The following is a 21,390-nucleotide window of genomic DNA, read 5'->3' as shown; positions in this document are numbered from 1 at the left end:
CACGAACCATACAGGATGTCATGATCCACTAGATGGAGACAAACACCTAGTACTTCCTAACCGTTTTAATCCGAGAACTAAATGAGAAGCACATTTTGTGACTAATCAATGCAAGCTTATTTTGACTGATGGAAGTTTTTGTTTAAATAGCATTTAAAAACAATACCTTATATATATATAATAATATCCACACACGTTTTTAAATATTAAATTTAATCAAAAGAGAGTTAAAGAATTTCCCGCAGTTATTTCAGTTTTATCACGAGCAAGATTAAATTAAAAGTATTTTAATAGGCCATGCCACGATATAACACAATAACGTTACCTATTAAGTGGGCATAGCACAAGCCCCGGTGATATTCTGCTGTGCTTCAGTAAACTGTACAACTAAATCCTAGGAAACAAGAGCATACTGATCCTAAAGACATTTTCCGTGACATATTGCCTGCCGAGTGTTCTGGTGGTAGTTCGGAATCATTACTGCCGAATACCGAAGCAGGAATGAACGACTCATTTGAGTCAGTTCATTTCAATGAACTGCTCAAACTGGTTAGCAGTCGCAATGGGTTCGCGATTCAGTACGAATCATTTGACGCGCTGAATCGCTTCGTCCTTATTGTAAAAGAACACTTAAAACCCTGGATGAAGTGTAATATTTATCTTCCATAATAATAATAATAATAATTATCATGCAAACACATTTTCAAACGAAAATAACGTACCAAACAATTAATTGCATATTGTATAAACACTGCATTCATCTTACAAATATAATGGCACGTGAATATTGTAATCATTTAGAATCGGCCCAATAGTATTTAGCTTATATATTGTGCCTCAGTAACTTTACTAATTAAAGACTTTAGAAATACCCCTGGTCGTGATATACTATAAAACTACTAAGGATTTATGCTTTTAGTTACTGAAATTGTTCTTCACATAACTGCAGTTTGCAGGTGTCTCGTTGTTGGGGATGTCCCTCACACCACACCGTAGTTCGCCCTCTCTCTCCCTCTCGAGGGAAGAAAGTTTGGACAACCGCAAGTGTCACATCGGAAATTCTCTTGCATCAAGGATTTCGATGACATATAAGAGGCACAAGAGCGAAAAACGACTTCGCAAACGAAGCAACTCATATGAAGGGTAAGTGTACATTTATAAAAGCGTGGTTGTATTCATGTCTCGTGAGCTTTCATTGTAGAGGAAGCGCGAGTTGGCCAAGCGCTCTGTGTTGCCATGGCAACGAGGTCCGGAGCGGCAGTGTAATTTCCATCTCACTAATGGGCATCTAAATAAATCTAACTCGACCATTTCTCGCGGAAAATACAATGAAGATGTCTCTGTAGTCCCATAATGTAAGTAGTAAGTATAATGAAAGCATTATGTTACTTTAATTCTGTTTTTGCACCTCAACACGAATGAAGCAACTCTTGCTTCGCTAATAACTTTCCATTAAACGTGAGAAATAAGAAGAATAAATAATACAGAAATACGTTTTTTTTTTATTCTGTTAAAAAGCCTGAAAGAGAAGTAGACTATATGCAGTTATGCTTATAAAATTAAATGAAGTGCTCAAACAGAAGAACTTGATTTTAACACACTCAGGATATATTCACCTAGCCACTCCATACACTAGCGTAACGTTAGTGGGTGTTTTGAAACATAAGGGAGCAATAAAACATCTATTATTATGCAGGTTCTATGCCAGATAATTATATTTAGCTGGAACAGGTCACAGGGAGTTAATTGCTACTTGCACGAGATTTAAATAATTATTGGCTTTAAGCTACTGAATATTGGTTGCCGTGGTTGTGCCAGGTCTCATTTTGTCCTAATATAGGCTTTGTCTATGTTGCAGAGTAAGGTATGGACTAATATTTAGCATATTATCATTATATGGTTCTATAAGCAAATACGGTCACATTTATAAGGTAGAAAATATTTGTATTTATTTATTTTTATTAAATAAGATCCAATTCTCATGACATATTGGCTGTGTCTGAAAGCTGAAAAAAGCTTCCTTCTCAGGCACTGGCCTACAGGAAAGCATCAAAGCATGCCTGAATTCATTGGTTGCATCACATCCTGTATATTAAAATGCCTCATCTGGTTGGATTTTGAAGCTTTCTATGATACCCCAGTCCATGTGGTGTGTGGGTTGGCAGTTGGTGGAAATAATAAAACTGAATGTAAATTCATTTATTTATATATTTAAATGTCAATTGATTGTATTGAACTTAGAGAAATAAAAGCTAAATATAAGCAGTTACATAAAATAGTTGTCACTGTTTGATTTTCTTCTAGAATGTTGCAAATGATGTTTGGGTGCCTTGGAAGCCTGACCTAAGCAATTTTCCTTTCAAGGTACTACATTCATACACAAAATACTGCCTGTCATTGAATAAAAAAGAAGCAAGGTAGTTTTGGTCAGTTAACAAACAGAACTGGTCAAATATTTTCTGTATACAAATAAATATTCTTTATTGGCATATGGTTGCATGAAGGACCTTTAAAATTGGTTGTTTTAGGATTTGCTTACTGGAAGTTTTTTTTTTTTTTTTGGCAACCTAAAAACGTCTTTCGAATCTTACTGCTCTGCCCTTATGTAATTCAAGCAGATTGTATTCATATAGAATATTGTTATTGTAAAGTACCATAGATTAAACTGTATTTCACACTGAGCACTTCTGGTTTTACAGTGAAGTGTCACATAGCCTCAGGCGTTTCCCTCAAGTCTGTTGGCTTTTGTGCTTCTCTGGCTGACGTTTATTTCACAATGCCAGGCGTAACTTGAGTGCCCAGTGGTAGGCACTGCTTGAGCCTGCTCTGTAAGAGGAGACCGGTCTTTTTCAGGTGGTTTTAGTTGCTGAGGCTCTCACTGATTTTCCACCCCAGCAGGCAATAGCTCTTGCATGTAAGACTGACATTTCTCCTGACTGTGCACTGTCACATATTGATAGTGTGATCAAGTAGGATTTTTTAGTCTACTCTGTGCTTTGGCATCAGCAATCTACATATTATACTCTGGCACCTGTCTGGTGAGGTTTCTTGAGTTAGTTTATAGTCATGCAATGCTTTTTACAGATAAACATTTATTTATTTATTATTTATTTATTTATATTTTACTTCAGACTGCCTAGTCAGACTATAGGCTAAGTTGCACATAGTATCTCATCATCCAAGAACAGACATTTTCTTTCAAGTGCTCTCGGAAAATCTGTCACTTATTGGCAGGTTGTCAGTCACACTATCCACTATGTGCTTGTATCTCCTTATTCAGACGTCTTCATACCAGCACCATTCAATCAAAAGCTACACAAGGGAGCATGTCAGCTCTTGTACAGATCTTTCTAGGAAACATTTGTTATCACTTATGAACAGGGCTGCATGATTTGGGGAAAAAAATCTAATAATCATTTTAATGATAAAAACTGGGATTGGGATTTAAAATGGGATTTCAAAAAAGAAAGCTTCAGGTTATTTTATATTTTATAGTCACATTGATGTATAATCGCAAAAAATGTGATTATTTATCAATATTTCTATATTAATAATAAATATTATTAGTATAATTTTTACGTTTATTATATTAATAAATAAAAATTATAGACAAACAAAGAACTATTTTATTATATTGCATAATTTATAAATATTATACTTAATTTTATATATTAAAATAAGAAATAGTACTATCGTAGTATTTTACTATAAAATAAAAAATAGTATTTAAGAAAAATAATAACACTAATGTTACTTATTAGTATTGTAATAATAAAATAATAATAAAATTACCTAACAAAATTGTTTGTTTGCTTTGGCTAATGTGATTTATCTCCTGCCCCTCTGGAGGTCTATGCATGCCACTTATTTATTGTGAACCAAACTGCTCTGAGACATTGAAAACACCAGATAATAAGCTGCTCACGTATAAAAGAAGACATTGCTCTGAAACAGTCAGCATATATTTATTTAATTCAATTGCAGCCTTTCTAATTGCCTTAGCTACATTTACATTTATTCATTTAGCTGACGCTTTTATCCAGAGCGACTTACAATTGCTATATATGTCAGAGGTCGCACGCCTCTGGAGCAACTAGGGGTTAAGTGTCTTGCTCAGGGACACATTGGTGTCTCACAATGGATTCGAACCCGGGTCTCTCACACCAAAGGCATGTGTCTTATCCACTGCGCCATCACCACCCATGCTATGACCATAAGCTGATCCTGAATAGTCTTCTTTTTGGTGCTTGTCCACACAATTTGATTCACATGATTCGTACTCCATATGACTGTGATCATCCAGTTCCAGAGGTGGAACCTAAATGAAAAGTTCTTCCTGAAGGCCTTTGAAACATTCATTTGAAATGATTCGCTGTCATTCTGAAAACCAGCTGATTGGTGCTGCTAAATTAGTTTTTACATAAAAGACAGTAATGAATCAGCACAATGCCATGGTTAGTGCTCATTACAAGGGTGTGCTTAAGCACTACATCAAAGATACCATTTGATGTGCGGTTTCTCATGTGGAATGTTTGGTGTCCTGGTGAGCTCCTCAAATATTTGCAGTCTGAAGAATTGTTAATGATTGTAACCGGTGAGTCATTAATGCAGATTGGGCTGTGCGTTGTCCTTTTCCCTGAAGTCCACTATAAGTACTTTTGTTTCGCTGGAATTTAAGGCTAGATTGTTGTTATAACCCTATCCTCTCCTGCAGAGGATCGCTGTATGTGTACTCATCATTATCACTGATTAACCCAATAATGGTGTTGTCGTCAGGAAATTTGATGATGGTGCTCTACTGTGTAGAGATGGAGTGAATGGTTGAATAACGAGTATAATTAGGGCTGAGGCAAAAGCCCTGTGGAGTGCTGGTTTTAATTATTTTTATGGATGAGGTGATGTTTCCCATCTTGACCACCTGGGTTCTGCCTGTTAAAAGTATATTACACAGATATATTTACTCATATCCACGAGTTTTTAAGAGTATTTTAAAAGTATAAAAGTTCTACAGTATGTTGAATGGTTTTTTGACTAAATTTGCTGTAGTGTTCCTCCGAAACAGGGCACTTTTCCCTCATGACTCCTGCTTTTTATCTTATTTTTTAAAATGTTGTATTGTTTTTGAAATATCATTATTGCAAAAAAGTACTTAAACTGCAAATGTCTATTTTTAACAGGTTGTTATGTTAACAATCAGACAATAATGGCATGGTTTTTAAGTTTCACAAACATTAAGACCATAACATTGCTTTATTTTGATATGGAAATGAAAGTAATGATAACTTAATGCTCAGTAAGTGAGTTAAATGTTGATAATAATTCTGATGATTTCAATCTGTTAATTCTGCGAATGATTTATCAGAATGATTCACTCTGAATGATTCATTTAAAGAACTGACTCATAAGAGTCATTTGTTTGTGAATCAGATTACACCGGTAGTGCTGTATGTATTTACATTCATCTTATAATAACAATAACATTTAAATAGAAAGGCATGTTTTCTTGCTATTACTTTGTACCACAGCACACAGTCTTTCAACATGCAGTCTCATCACATCGTTCATCGTTTATTTTGCCTTTGAAGTATGAATTAATCTAGACCCTGGATTTTTTCCCCCATGCATTGATATCCTGGTTTGGAGTGGGATACCTCCAAACTTCCTCCAACATATAATAGTCGTGATGTCTTGGTTTAAATTTTCAAGACAAGCCATACTTGTATGCAATCAGTCATTGATAGGTTTACAGATATGCCCCCTTCTGTAACATTTTCATGAGTTGTTGCACTTTATTAAGTGGCAGTCCATTACAGACCTACAATTCATGTTAAACAGGAAAACATAATGTAGTATGGTGAGGTGAAGAACTCAGGTAAATTATGATTATGAGGTTAAATGACTCCAATAGTATAAGCAGTCTGGACAAGCAAGGCACTCTATCACTTGGTAATGTAATTCCAAGCTTCATTAAGACTTTGACGTTTATCATTTTTCATCAAAGGCACCTGTCAATGAATAATTAAGCTGCAGATGAGAAGAGTAAAATCTTTAGTAAGAGTAGAGCAGGAGGCCACTGAATCATGCAATGTTTGATTTCAGTTTGCTTTGTGTAGCTCAGATTTAATGTAAATTAACAGGCAACATATCTGTGATTGAAACTATGGCATCCTTCTAGCATACCTTGAATGTTTAATAATGTTTCAAGAATGCTTTAATAACATATTACAAGTGCTAAGCCTTAAAGAATTTAAGTCATCCAGGTTATGCAGAACATTGTCATATCCCCATCACATTTGTCTTAATATATTAGATTAAATATTACGGTCACTATTTTTTTTAAAACATTTTTGTAAAAAAAAAATAATAATGTGAATGAAAACAAACAAACAAAAAAACTTGTAGGCTTATGCCATTCTATTATGAAAAACATTTATTAAGAAATATTCAGGGTGTTTAATATATTTTTTTCTTAATTCAAACAAATATTTAAAATGTAAACAACACACATTTCCCTGCCAATCTTATTTTAATTGGTATTCATTTCTTTTTTTCCTGTCCTCAACTTCACTTTCTATCATACAAAGCATTTTTAATAGCCCTGCAATTATTTATACACAAGTATTTTAATTAATTAATTTATTTTACAATGCTTACAATGTGAATGACTCGTAAAGTCCAAATTATTTTCAGAAAGACCATAATTCAGACATTAAGGGAAGTAAGAGAGGAGAAAGAGAGCGGGAAGTTGGAAGAATATTGAATGTGATAGAGAGAAAAGAGCAGAGGAGAACTGTAATAACTTTGTGTGCTCGGACATCATCATACCGGGTGCCACATTTAATTTGGGCTCAAGCCAGAGACAGCGTCTCCCACAGTCAGGAGAAACAATGCACATTTTAGCCCATAAACAGTCAGTAAACAAGCACTAATGGGTTTTTTACTGTTATGGCCAAGAAATGAAAAATGCAAGAGGATCAATTGTGGACATTCTATCTGCCATAATTACTTTCCTTTGAGTGCTTCCAGAAATCTGGGAGGTCTGTGGATTGGTTCTTAGCTGATGGTATATTCTGTGAGGGAACTAAAATCTCTCTCTCTCTGTGAGGTTTATTACCTTCTTGCCTGTTTATGTTTGCTTGTGTGCTTGCTTTTGTACTCCTTGAAAATGTGTGCTTGTATAAAGATGTTTTTGCTTCTGTAGTTGGCTTACAAAAATGAAATTCTGTAAGCGTAGCTCAAAGACTGGAAACGTGGCCTGGTGGGAAATGCATGTACTCTGACATGGTGTGTGGTGTTGCTGATGTTATCAGATACAAGGCAAAATCCCATTAAAAATAAGAATAAAATGAATGTATGCATGTTTAAATTGCAGAATGAGAGTTTAATTTATTCTGATTTGCTCTCAGCAAGAAGCATCCTTTCAACAGCACAAGAAAAACTGTAATGTTAATCAATATTCAACGTTGAGTATAAGGAGAGTGCTTTCAATATACTGTTCAGCCCTCTGATCTTAGGGCTGTGGAAATTGGGCTTTTATGTCATTTTATGGCTCAATTTTGGTTTTGGCTCACTCGGCTGTTGTCAAGTTCAGCAAAGCTGAGTTTTGCAGTTGTTTTACCCGATTTAAACTGTGAAATGCTGATGCACCTTTTCATCAATGCCACTCAGTTTAAGAGTTTTTTTCAAGAGGACAATTCCTCTCTACTAATAAAGCACAGGTTCAGCTAAATTTAACCATCTCCTGTACACATACTCTTTGGTGCCATTGGTGCAAAAAGTTACAGCTTCTTACAGTTCAGATGTCTCTATGCCATAATAATTTTCCCCTATTTCCTATGACCTGTTTAGAGGGAGCCCCAGTGTGCTACGGTTTGACCTCTGCTACTCTTATCACGTAACTCTAATTGAACTGATAAGAGTTTCAAGAATGTGTCACAATCGTTTTGTTTAGTAGATAGATGGTCAGTAATAGGAGAGGCAGTGCTGTTATGAGAGGACCTGTCAGCAGGACTTGATAATGCCACTGAGAGAGGAGAGGTTAAAGACACTGCTTCCTCATTAATATTTAATCTCTTGTCTGTGTGGCGGATCCACTTCGCCGCTCGCACTCATCACACCATAATTGCTTTACATTTAATTTGGCTCTGGAGAACGGTTTGAAGCTGAGTAAATTGTACTTAATGTTAGTGGAGACTTCAGACACTTTCTTTTAAAGTGAGAAGTGAATTGGAGAGCGACAGTTGAAGCCTAGCTAATAAAGGGTTACAGTTTAGACGTTAGAGTCGTAGATGCATGAATGTGATGAAGAAAGACACTTACTCGTCCTGCCTGAATATTTAATGAGATATCTTATTTGAAACTTTACAATTCATTGTGTAATATACAAGCTTTTGAGAGACTGGTCATTGTTCACTAATAATTACATTACAAGTACTAACATGCGCAGAAAAGTTTCTAAGTCTCTATATTTAATAGAGTTTACACATCCGATAACCAATTCAAAATTTTGATTCATGTCATGTTGGTGATTCTAAATGAGGAAGTCCTTGTCTAGAGTTACACACCCAAACCATCTCCATATAAAGCCTTTTCCTACAAGCTCTACTGGTCAGACATCTTTGTAAACTTTATTTTTTTTTTAAGACTTAGGGCGTCTTTTGTTGTATGGTTTCTGTTGTTTCTAAACTCGTAATAAATGTAGTAATGAATAATGAGATTCCAGTTTGATCTCTTTTCGTCAGGATTTCTCTGTTTTCGATCATGTTGTGCTCTACAGTATATGTGCAAATTACTTAAAATTGATTTATCTCACCCTTAGATGACACATACAAATGTTTCTGGAGCAGAAAAGAAAATGGCTTCTCAATGGACTCGTGCAAACAGTGCAGAGAAGAAGGTGCCTCACACTCGCATGGAGGATGAATCCGACATACAGGTAAAGTCCTAACTGATCTACACGCAGTGCATGCCTATTTCAACATACACATTCCCAATCAGTTTTTCCTCAAATTTTTGTTCTTGTTGCACAGAAGACATTATTTTGTAGCCATCAGAAGTCTGTGGCTTCAAAATAATGGCAAAAGGCCATTTGGAGCTTACACTAAGAGCCATGGCCCTCGCTCGCCCCAACGTGACCTCCTTCCAATCTGATAGCGCCCTCATAAGGCCTGGAGGGAAATTACACCTCTTTATGGTGTTGATTGCCCTCGCCCTCTCCAGAGGTTTCTGACTGCTGTCTTTGCCAAATCCGCAGCAGGCAGTGCTCAGCCTTGCATGCGCAGAGATAATGATCAAGTTAATTAGACCTGAGATTGAATGAACTGCGGCAGCAACTTAATCATTTGTAACTTGATTAGAAATACTATATTCTCCCAAACTCCAGAGACTGGCAAACTTGAAAATTAAGTTCCACTTTAAGGATTCAGGTCTCAACTTAATGGAGTATAGAGAAGCTGGAAAAACAAACCCACCCTCATTCTGTCCCCATTAGTCAGAGCTGGAGCGTTGTTTACTGTCACTATAGGAGAAGGAGTGTGTGTGTAATACTTCACATAATGCAGCCTCTTTATTTGGATACCCAGAAAATCTATTCCTTTGGGAGGAAATTAGGTCAAGGCAACTTTGGCGTCGTCTGTGAAGCCACTCACATTGAGACGCAGAGGAAGTGGGCAATTAAGAAGGTGAACAAAGAGAAGGTAAGTGTTTGGTCGTCATGTTTCACCTGTAGACAGGGGTGATTGATGGAGAGCTGCTCCCACGGTTGTCAAGGATGGGTTAAGTGTCACAAATCCTTTGTATCCATGCAGGCGGGCACGTCTGGTGTCAAACATCTGGAAAGAGAAGTGAGCATCATGAAACAAGTGAAACATGAACATATTATACATCTGGAGGAAGTCTTTGAAACACCGAAGGTGAGAGCAAAAACATCTATTCTGTTTCACACTTCTCTTTCCTTTAAAGTTCACTCAGCTGTGCTATTGTGAACCCAGTCATACTACTGCATATGCAGCTGGATTGTGTTTGACAGCGGTTTCTCGTTAGATATCAGAAATTTGAAATGTACATACAGTATGTGTGCTTGTGTGGCATTCTCCAGAGGATGTACCTTGTGACTGAGCTTTGTGAGGGAGGCGATCTAAAGGATCTCCTGCAGAAGAACAAGCACTTCACTGAGGAGGGGACCAGACACATCATCAAAAGCTTATCTGAAGCTATTGTTTATCTGCATAAAAAAGGTGATGCACAGTCGCACACAAAACCCAAACACCCCCCAAAAATTGCTCACATCTTTAAGTCACACGCAACGTCCTGGATTCTTTTGTTCCCCTCATATATGATAATCGCTCTGATGATTGCATCCACATTAAGTTTCTCTGTCATTACTGAGAATCGGGCTTGTTTTAATAATGAGATAATAATGAACAACTGTCAGACAAAATATCAGCCCATTTTAATTGAGTCTGAGGGGTTTATTTGAAGATGCTTGGCGGTTTTTCTCTTTTTCGCTCCTTCTCGTGAAATCTGCAGTTAGAGGTAATTTAGGACGTTGCTTGGCAATGAGACACCATTACATGAGGCTAATGAGTCATTAACAACGAGCAGGGGAGGAATACTGATTAATAGGTGTGTTTTTCAACAGTCCCCGAGTGCTGCTGTGTCTCACGTCTGGAGAAGCTAATGATGCCACTTGCAGTGTGTATATAGGACTCGAGTGTTTTATGAGACTGCAGTATATTAGCCTCACACGCTGATTATAATTTGATTATTTTCACATTTCTATTTAAGTACGTACAGTTACGCCGTGAAGCAGTAACGAAGAATCATGATCTGTAGATTGAAAGTGGTAAGAAGAGGTGGGCCCTGCACTCTACGCTAAGTTCATATGAACAAGAGTTTCAAGTTAAAAGGAACGGAGTAAAAAATGTCATCAGAATTGGTCATTAAAACCTATTTAAAACTCTTACCATTCCAATGCATTGCATTTTTGCCATGCTCTCCTCTCTATGAATAATACAAACCCATCTCTCCCTTGCTCTGTTTCTTCTTTCTCTCTCTCAGACATCGTTCATCGTGACCTCAAACTGGAAAACATTCTTGTGAAGAGTTGTCACCAAGGCAACGATAACGATATGGTCAATATCAAGGTGAGAGAGACGGTAAAAACTTCTGCGCAGGCATGTGGTATGGCATTCAAACGCGGCGGGACCTCTGGACATTCTCGTCTGTTGTTTAGTTCTCCCACCGTCCTCCTTGCCCAAACCTTTTAACTGCTTTTTAAATACTGTCTCATTACACCAGACCTCCTGCCTAACTCCTTTCATATCACATTCGCAAAGAAAATGAATCACAAGTGGCTTTTCTGAGACAAATTACCAGCCGGGGCACAGCGTGGAGCAGAATAGAGCGTTGACGGGAGCCGACTGAAACCGCTACCTGGAGCGGAGGGTTGAATCAGGGCAGCGCTGTGTTATAAATCAGAGTAGAACGGGGGCCCATAGACAGCGCTGTCCTGGCACTGTATTAAAAGCTTTTATCTGGCAGAAGGTGGTCATCTCTCCTGGATATTAATCCTGCCCGCCCCTGACGCACCAATGAAACGATATACACTCCTCATATATATTATTCATACGGCTCAGGAGCCCATAGTCAGTGCGAGTGGGTGTACCGGCTGCTCCTTGGAAGTCTGTTTGGGCTGTAAATAGTTTAATTGAGATCTAGAAGTGAAAGCCAGACAGATTCAGTGATCCAGTGCAGCATGTCTATAGTTCATTCTATTCAACATTTCAGTAGGAGAAGGAAACGTTTGCGCATGTCCTGTACTGTACATCTCATGTGCTTAAGTTAAACCTTGTCTGGTTTTGAATAACATATCAAAGGCCTGTCCTATCTCATCTCAGGTCACAGATTTCGGACTCTCTGTGCAGAAGGGCGGTGTAGGCAGTGAAAACATGCTGCAGGCCACCTGCGGGACGCCTATCTACATGGGTAATTCATATATACAAATGCATACATCCACATGTTCCATTTACTTGCAATTTAATAAATTACTATGGGGGGGTGTTCATAAATTGAATGAAGCGCTGATTAAAATGTGCGGTAAAGAGGAGATGACCTAATTTAAGTGATGTGAAGCTGATAACATTCGAGGAGAAGAGGCTGAAAGCTGTCAGCGGCGTCACGCATCAGATATCACACATTACTCCGGTCACAAACATCTTTCATTATTGACACATGGACTTGCCCTTTCAGCGCCTGAGGTGGTTAATGGTCACCAGTACAGCCAACAGTGTGATCTGTGGAGCATTGGCGTCATCATGTACATGCTGTAAGAAGATCTCTCATGTTGTTTTCCATCTCATGCCCACACACAGACTCACATTGCTGACTTAAACTTTGTGTTGTGTTTGTTATTCTTTTTCAGACTGTGTGGAGAGCCTCCTTTTATTTCCAGCTCTAAGGAAAGGCTTTCTGAGATGATTATGAAAGGAGAGCTCACTTTCTCTGGCCCTGTGTGGCACACCATTAGTGATGCTGGTTAGAACTGCCTCTGTTACCCACACCGCTCCATTATGATTGCAGTTCGGCCAGTGTGGTAACTATTTTATGTTTTGTCTTGCAGCCAAAACTGTAATACGGTGTTTGTTGAATGTTGACCCAGCTCACCGCATCACAGCCAATGAGCTGCTAGATAACCCTTGGATTTCGGTAAGAGAACTCAATTACTCTTTTCCCTTTTAAAATGAGGTCATGAATATTATAGATTGAGAAAACGGCTAATTAGCACTCTTCAATTTGACGGATGACTAAATGTGGAAACTGGAAAAAGAAAGAGCTGAAAGAAAAGGAAATCTGTGTTCAAAGGGCGACACCTCCACCATTGTTACACGGACAAACGTGTTGGAGATGATGCGTCAGTTCCGGAACGCTCCAGAGGAGGAAGAGAATGAGGGACTGCAAAACCTCTCCCTCACTTCCTCTCAGGACAAAGGGTCAGAGCCGAGAACATCTCAAGAGCTGTCAGTAACCCCAGCACCTCCCGAGGACGTCATAGACAGCAGCAGTAGCAGCAAACCCTCCAACCCAAACAAGAAGGTAAAAAAGTATCACAATACAGTTCATGTACAGTTTCTACATGATCATGCATTAAAAAAAGAATTCTGTTTGCTCTTTGTATTATGAAAGACTAGTCAGACCAAACTTTCAAGAGCAGTCTGGAAGAATCTCAATCCTTCATGCCATATGAATGGAAGTCCTGTTTTTAGTTTTAGAAATAATAAATGCTGTGATGCAAATAATTTGCTCATAATTTAATGTGTATATCACTGCACCCATAGATAATTTATCTAGTTAAAGAATGCCACTTAAAGAACTTAAAATTTATTTTTAATGAATGTTTGTGTTGTAACATTTACATTTACTGATTTGGCATATGTTAAATATCCAAAGAAACTTACAAAAGAGTAATATAAGCTTTCTGGTACAGAGCCATGAACAGTATTCATAGTATGCACTGCCAGGTTTATTAGAATGCTACATTAGGAAAAATGGCAGAGCAGATGTGAAATGCGGAGAAGACCCTTTTTATTATTATTTTTCTTTTTTAAATAAATAATCCTTACTAACTTTATTATGTGGTGGGCATTTAAGAAAATCAATAAAACTATATTATGAAAATAATCACAGCTAATATATAATATTTCTCTAACGACATAATTTAGCAGAGACAATATTCACAAGACAAGAGTTTTTTAGAAAGGTAAAGAAACAAAGCATATGATTGTTAGATTTTCTTGAGTTGATGTGTTATTTTATTGTAAACATAGCAAACCGTTGGCAAGCAGTTTTGTGGAGTTTGGTATATGAAGATCAGTGCTACAATTGAATGACCAGAAATTCTAATATTGCTGACATATGCACTGACTTGTACAAAAGGCTTTGACGGTCTCTTAAAGCGTCTGGGTTTTTCATGTGTTATATATTTCATTCCTATAGCCTTTGAAGAAAAAACTATCAGCCTCATCCTCTAACGGTGTTAAGAAGAGTGCGTCTGCTGCAAAGGCCTGCAGCACTTTGAACACATCCGCTGCACAGGTCAGTCATTCTCTTCACTGAGCTTTGCGCTTCATTTTCTAAAACATTTGTGCTTATTCAAAAGGAGATATTTTGTCTCCTAAAAGGTATGCGAAAGAAATCCTGGCTATGCCATAGCTAACCTCTATTGTTGGATTTTTAAAAAAGCTGTCTGTTCTCTGAACAGCCACTAGATGGTGCCAAGATAACCCTTCTCCAGCAGCTGTCATACAGCATGCAGCACTGTCCAGTAGTGTGGTGTGTTGCACTTTTGTGAGATGAATGAGAGTGTCTTATCTCCGCAGTCCCACACAGGTAACAAACCCCCTGCTCAGCCAAGCACAAAAAGCTACAGCAAGGCCTCCTCCATCTCGGGATCCTGTCTCAAACCATCATCAACAGAAGCAGCCTCTGCAGCGTCCAACTCAAGCAAGCGCGAAAGCTTGTCCCCACGTCCCTACACCACTTCCATCCACCGTTCCACCAATCCAGCCTTTGGCTTCCGGGCTAAAAAACACAGCTAGACCTCGGCGGTGAGACTGCTCGAGTAGTTGCTTTCAGTGCCAAAGGTGAGGGGGCCGCTGCTGCGTGGTGGGCCCGCTGGATACACAAATGACTCTTTAAGCCAGAACAGTTTTACAGTGAAGCAGAAGTAAAACTGTACTTCCTCCAATGTGAATGTGCTTTTAGTCTCCTTAGTTGGATGGATCTTAATAGTCACTTTTTATGAAGTAGACAGAGGCCCCCGCTTTTGATGATGACCTACTAGATTTTTGGGGGGTTGGTTGCTGCTTTATTTTTATGGGCCTGGAACAGATGAAGTCATCACGCCTATTCATGGCATCTAACATAAGGCGCATAAGTCATCTTTGCACATTGAAATGCTTTTCTCTAGAGAATAAAGGAAGCTCATATGTTTCATCATGAAGGACTGTGAAGAATGTATTGACTGTAACAGGGTTTAATAGCTTTTGTGCTGTGTTTAGCAATAATACATAGGTAATAACAGAGTAATTTGATGCAATATTCAAAAATATTATTCACCATTTTCGACTAAATCAAATGCCACAATAGTATGTGTAAAAACTCTATATTCATTTTGCAGTTGTGCTAATCAAACCGGTCATCTTTTGCCAAATCACATCAACTCTCTGTTGTATATGAATAAATTTGTTATCCATTAAAAAGAAGCCATCCAACAGGATTTTATCTTGACTTTCAGTGACTCAATATATGTGACCCACTAATTCCCAATGTATTTTTCCTACTGATGTTAGATGTGCAGAACACTTGCATCACAAATAAATAAGTCAGGGGGTGAGGGGAATTTAATGTTAGCTGTATGCTATGACTGTGAGCGGTGGGGCGCCAAGTGGTTAGACACCATGAAGAGAGCAGGATTGGGAGTCAAAGTGCAGGGTCTCTAATCTTGTTGAGAGCAGCAGGGTATACTGTGAGTACTGCAGCACTCCAGCACTGGTCTCTCTGCTGAAGAGAGAATAATCCCCAAGATGGATACAATATTAAAATAGTCAAGCAGAACTCACATAGACTGTATTACAATCCTCCTATTTGCATGTGGATGTGTGCTAGTGTGTGTTTGTGTTCATGGGAATTTCAGGGAGGATACTGAAGGCCCCATCCATTTAACCCTTTTAAATGTATTATTACCTGCACTCATTTATCTTTTCAATTTGATCCTTTTTGTAGTAATAGAAGAAGGGATGTACTGCATTAATGTACAACTAGGTGCAACAGGGTAAAAACAAGGAAAAGCGTGTTTTATTATGAATATAGTCCAAAGGGCCTTGTTAGGAAGGAGGCCTTGAATGTGTTGTTGCTTTTATAAGGTCAGTACATTATTCGTGCATTAATATGGTTATTTTCATTAAAATATTTTTTATTAAGCACATTCATGAAGTGCCATGCTTGTGAAGATTCAACAGAACGTTGCTATGAAACAAAAATAATGATCCGCTATGTATGTGCATGTAACAATAGACAATCAGGGATGAGGAATAATTCTGTAATTGATAAGAAGATAATTTAGATCTTAGAATGGAATCTTTAAGTGATATAACTAATTAATCGTTTTTATCACTCCACTGTTTGTATCACTCCTCATGTTTGTGTAAATGGAATTTTAATCCTTTTCTTTTTTATTATTACTATTTTGAAACAAAATGGTCATATTGGTGTTAGTTAGATGTTTTTGAAGTAAATCCCTTATGAAAAGAAACAGTAATGTTGTGAAGTATTATTACAATTTAAAATAACTTTTCTATTTGAGTATATTTTAACATTTTATTTTATTCCTGTAATGGTAGCAAACTGAAGCTGAAACTGAAATTTTCAGCGTCATTTCTTCAGTCTTCACATGATCCTTCTGAAATCATTCTAATATAATGATTTGGTGCTCAAGAAACATTTCTAATATCAATGTTAAAAACAGTTCTACTGCTTAATATGGAAACCAAGATTCATTTTCCTGGATTTTTTTAATGTTATAAATGTATTTACTGTCACTTTTGATCATATTAAGTAAATTCATATAAAGTAAGTGTTATTTCAGACACACAGACAGCATTTTTGTTTATATTTATTCAATCTAAATAAACAAATAGTTCCAAAAGAATCCAATGTAGAATCAGAAATGCTGTGTAGCAATCCCAAAAGGCACGGCACAAACCGTGAAACAAACACTTCAGTTTAAAATATCATCACTCTTGGCTTGTCCAATCAAAGTGGACTGGAACTATCATATAATAAGCAACTAAGCTCAGTGATTGTTCAGCCTCAGACTTCGAGAGATACCACTTGATGGAGCTGTAGAAAACACCAAGCACTGTCACGCTAGGAACAGAGACGAGTGTTAGATCACAATAGCTCCGTATCGAGTTTCCTGCGTGTCTGGCCGTGGTCACTTTTGATGGATCGAGCCATTAAATAATTATAGTGTATGACAGTGTTTATTACCCGTACACAATGAATCATATCCACAACCCGATCTGAGCTATTGTACTACAACAAGATGGACTTTTGACTACCACTAGCCAAACCGATCCATTGATGGGAAAAAGGGAAGATAACAATGATTTATAAGCTTTAAGAAAATCTCAACCCCCTCAAGGCTGGGGAGTAAATTTGCATAAGGCATCTTTGGAGAACCTCCTGTACAGCTAATGCCTTGTCAGAAGCAGGGATGGGATTTCAACATATGGCCCTCATTTTCTTGTGCCAGACTTTTAATTCATTATATCAGTGAGGGAGAGAGAGACAGAGAGAGAAATCTTCAAATTGAATTGTGCTGGTGGAATGTGACCTGCAGTAAATTACAGGAGTGCATCTGTAGGCCTCAGGGAGAGAGTGAAAGAGAGCAGAAATTTAGTAGATTAAAAAACCGAGAGAAAAACTTGGTCGGAGTTCGGCTGGAGGAATGGCCCTGATTTCTCCACATTCCTCTTTGCCGGCACATCCACACTTTCGTTTGTTGTAAAATCAATTTTTTTGGGGGGAGATCTTTTTACAGCAAACTTTTCTTCCGAAAAGCCAGTGTGCGTGCAGCAGGCAGGGTAGCATGGAGCTGAGAAAGGGGCGTTTGTTTGGGACAAGCCGTAGAGGCACAGAAAATTAGAAAGGCGGCCAGTTGGAACAAGGTGCTTGCCTTCCTCCTCCTCTGCAGTAGTGTAGCCTGACAGATGGGCACCAGGGAGGAGGAGGAGAGGGGGAATTAAAAATCGGTCGCCTCTTTTAGATCCTGGAGTCAGAGGCACCGAGGGATGCGGAGATGCGGCCCACTGTGTGACTCCAGGAGTTTGCAGGTGTGCAGGAGGTGCTAATGTCACTCGAGGTTGAGGAATAGAGGAAGAAGGGATTGTAAGTGCCCCCCTCCGGTCTCCCACCCACGCCGGACCCAGCATCTCCTCGTACAGGGAGTCGCAACTCAATAACCTTAATGGTGCTTCTCCTAATTAATCAGCTCATCTGCGGAGACCTGATACCTGCAGTCGAGTTCCTCCTAATGCACAGCATCCTCACCATGTCGCCCATGACATTGTAGTAATGAGCTAATGCGGCTACAATGTCACACCAACGTTGCAGGGATGTTATCGGCGGGAGCTCATCTCACATGCTGATGTCCCTGATCCCCTTCAATGCAAAGCGGAGCCGGTGTGGTGCGTTGGGTGCTGACACAACCGCTGACGCCTTTCTTAAGAGGAGAAATGCTCCGCCTCGAGTAAACATCCGAAACAGATGGCATTTTCAAAGCAAGCTCCATCAATCTTTGTTGACACTATCCTCGTTTTTTATTTGATTTTTTCAAACTGCTCTTATTTGGGAGATTTGCAATTATAATACATAAGCTCATTTGAATATCAAATTAATTAGCGAACACACAAGAGTAAATGCTTTTTTTTTTTTTTTTTATAAGTCCTTGTTAAAAGTGAAAAGTTCTCAACTACGGTCGGATGGCGTGTTAATTTACAGTGATATCTAATCCCACGTCGCCAGACATAAAAGGCATTACTATACATATTTTAATGGGGAGGTGGTTGTTTTCCAAGTAATTTTCTGCTACAGTACATTCTTAATTTATTCATATTTAATTTATTGGTCTCTGCATACCCACTCAGCAAAACTAATCAACAGCATGTAACAGGCCTCTTAAAGATACAGCACTCTTTGGCAGGCGGCGAGACACGAGTGGCCCTCGTCTTTGAGAAGGTGCTCTGAGCGCCGAGGACAGTGCCGAGACGCACGCATGAACTCCCCCAAGGAGACTGTTTGATTCCCACAGACAACCTTTTGATAATTGAAAGCGGGAGAGCGAGAGGAAAAAGGAGTGAGAAATGTGGCCAGCCTTGAATCACCTGAAATATTTCAATTTTGCGGGTGCTGACCATCAGCTCCTGCTGCCAGAATGTCATCCACAGAGGACTGCTCACCTCCCCCTCCTCTTCCTCATCCCTCGTTCCCTCTCCGCAAACTCCTCTGCCCTTGAATCTGATTCGTTTTTTTCCCCTCTCTCTCTCACTTGCTGCTTTGGCAATCATTTAACAGTGTGACTTGAGTTCTTATCACCTGTGTGCACTGTATGCTCCAAATACCTATCGACCCATTGACACAGTGGAAGGAGGGACTTGGGCAACCTTACACATGGAAATGATTTCAATTAATTACCATTTCCCTGGAGAAGGCTGAGTGGCGAAAAGAAGAGCGAGCGAGACAAAAGGTCCGAAGAACGGGAACATTCTTGTGGTGTGATGCGCGCCATGTGTAATGAGTGTTGGAAAGGTCATTTGACACGTTTCTGTTGCAATGAATCAATTTCTTTTCGAGCACTTAATTCTTGTTTTGCAGGCACTGTGTTGAGAGGGTGCGCTGACCAGAGTTGAGGGGGGTAGTTTCGGCACAATAGTTGAGGGCACCTGCAGGGTTACTGAAGAGGATGGAGAGGGCCGCTCTAATGAAATCGAGCATCAGACCTTCTATCATAGGAAAATCACTGCTGTCACCCTTATAGTAATTGGGGCATTTAATAGAGGGCTGTGATAAATCCAGCTAGATTACAAGGACTTCTTCAGAGAAAAGCCCAGTTGAAAAGTGTCTTGAGAGTCACTGACCAAGTCATATCTTTGTGGGTGATCAAATAGGTTCTACTTGACCATAAAAACCCATAAAAGTCCAAAACATTTTCTGACAGAAAGTTCAAAAGACAAACTATTTTTCATTTGTCAGAGCTCAACAATGAGGTTTTTTTTTTCTTGCAGTAGTTACATTTTCAGGTTTTATTTTCTGCAGTGCATTTTTATATTTGCTCAAAATGTTTTTCTTTGTTTGACTGTTAAATTTAGCATCCCACGAGTAACACTGCCTCTGAAAAGCAATGCAGGAAACATTTTTGTGACCTGTGGCACACTTGCAGTAGATTTGTGTAGATTTTTACGTTATGCCCATAAACAAACTTGTTAATTCAATTTGAGAACTAAATATATACACAGTTTAACCTGTGTAGTCTGATTTACAAACAAATAACACTTTTTAGGTGGTTCTTTTTGATAAATTAACTTTTCAACTGTTGCTTTACACTGCTAAAAATAAATGTTCCAGCAAAATTTTTGATTCAACCGAATGCAATAGAAGAACTATCTTAGGTTCCCCAAAGAACCTCTTCAAGAACAGTTCTTAAAAGAACCGTTTTTTGTTAAAATAATATTTCAATAATCAGAAGAACACTTTTAAACTATAAGGAACATTTTGTGGAATTGAAATGTTCAATGGATGTTAAAGGTTCTTCACGAAACCATTGACGCCGATAAAGAAACGTATTTGTAAGAGTGGATACAGGCTCTGTAGTCGTCGTAGCCGTGACAGCAGAATTCACTGTGACCACTTTAGGACTAGGAGATTCAGTGTCCATTACCCAGAGAGCGGATATTCAGAAGAAGCTCACATCCACCAGCACTACTGCCAACAAAAAGACAGACCCACTTTACCAGCAGCCAGCAGCAATACCAGGTCATCTATATCAAAAGTCATGTGAGAGGAGGATTTTAATGTGCAGAAGTACCATTTATGAGTGTGATAGGGTTTAACTCCTTTAGTCCAGTGCATTAGCATTACATAAATAGTCATATTTATTCATAATGGATCCATGTATGGAAGAAAGTATTCATTGTTTGAAGTTGTTTTTCCTCACTGTGTTGATTCTGGGAATTGTTACACAATGTGTTTTAATATGAATATCTAGATTATATGACTATGTACCAATCATACCGACATGATGATTGTCAGCCGTGTCTTGGTAGATTATCAGCATGTGTTCTAGCTGCACCGGGGGTCTTTCTGTGTTTTACAGAGAGGTTTACAGTTCCCCCAAATCAACTGATGTTGTTTGTGTGCAGTTGCAGTGTTGTTTTAAGTTCCTTGTTGTTTTCAATTTGTCAAATACTCCAGAGAGAAATATACTACAGTAAACCACAGAGAGAAACGTTAAAACACATTTGTTGTGATCAAAGAGGGGAATATTTAATATGTTTAGGTTTGAAAATGCAGATAATATTCGAGCCAGGTCTTAGGGCTGTTTTAAAACTTTGCAGTAAAACAAAAAGGAACAAAAGGAGTTGACACTTAAAAAGGCTGCACTGTTCTTTGAGTAAGCCTGAAGTTATAGCAATACCATACTCCTCATCATTTCCCATTCTCTTTGAAAGATTTAAACGCCCTCACAACAAATCCACCAGTTTGCATTAGCGCCAAACTAATCTCTGATCTCTCGCTTTTTTTCTATTCCGTTTGTGGTGGGGGGAATATAGCTCC

General features: G+C 38.5%; 1 protein-coding gene across 4 annotated transcripts; it reads left to right on the top strand.

The window, feature by feature from the left end:
- Window positions 1-972: 972 nt before the first annotated feature.
- Window positions 973-15,274, top strand: stk33 (serine/threonine kinase 33). 4 transcript variants are annotated; one of them, XM_026211843.1, is made up of 14 exons: window positions 973-1,143; window positions 2,305-2,364; window positions 8,819-8,935; window positions 9,582-9,695; window positions 9,807-9,911; window positions 10,097-10,235; window positions 11,059-11,144; window positions 11,898-11,985; window positions 12,250-12,325; window positions 12,422-12,534; window positions 12,620-12,705; window positions 12,862-13,092; window positions 13,993-14,091; window positions 14,376-15,274. In XM_026211843.1, the coding sequence occupies exons 3-14, from the start codon at window positions 8,819-8,821 to the stop codon at window positions 14,592-14,594; spliced, it is 1,473 nt and encodes a 490-aa protein (XP_026067628.1). In that variant the 5' UTR covers window positions 973-1,143; window positions 2,305-2,364; the 3' UTR covers window positions 14,595-15,274. The 4 variants fall into 4 exon arrangements, with proteins under 4 accessions (XP_026067628.1, XP_026067627.1, XP_026067631.1 ...); XM_026211844.1 differs by lacking the exon at window positions 973-1,143 and adding an exon at window positions 1,244-1,355; XM_026211842.1 differs by lacking the exon at window positions 2,305-2,364.
- Window positions 15,275-21,390: the final 6,116 nt, after the last annotated feature.

Source organism: Carassius auratus, chromosome 30, assembly GCF_003368295.1.
Source record: "Carassius auratus strain Wakin chromosome 30, ASM336829v1, whole genome shotgun sequence".
Lineage (NCBI taxonomy): Eukaryota > Metazoa > Chordata > Actinopteri > Cypriniformes > Cyprinidae > Carassius > Carassius auratus.
Note: the sequence above shows the minus strand (reverse complement) of the source record. Positions and strands in the feature narration are given on the sequence as shown.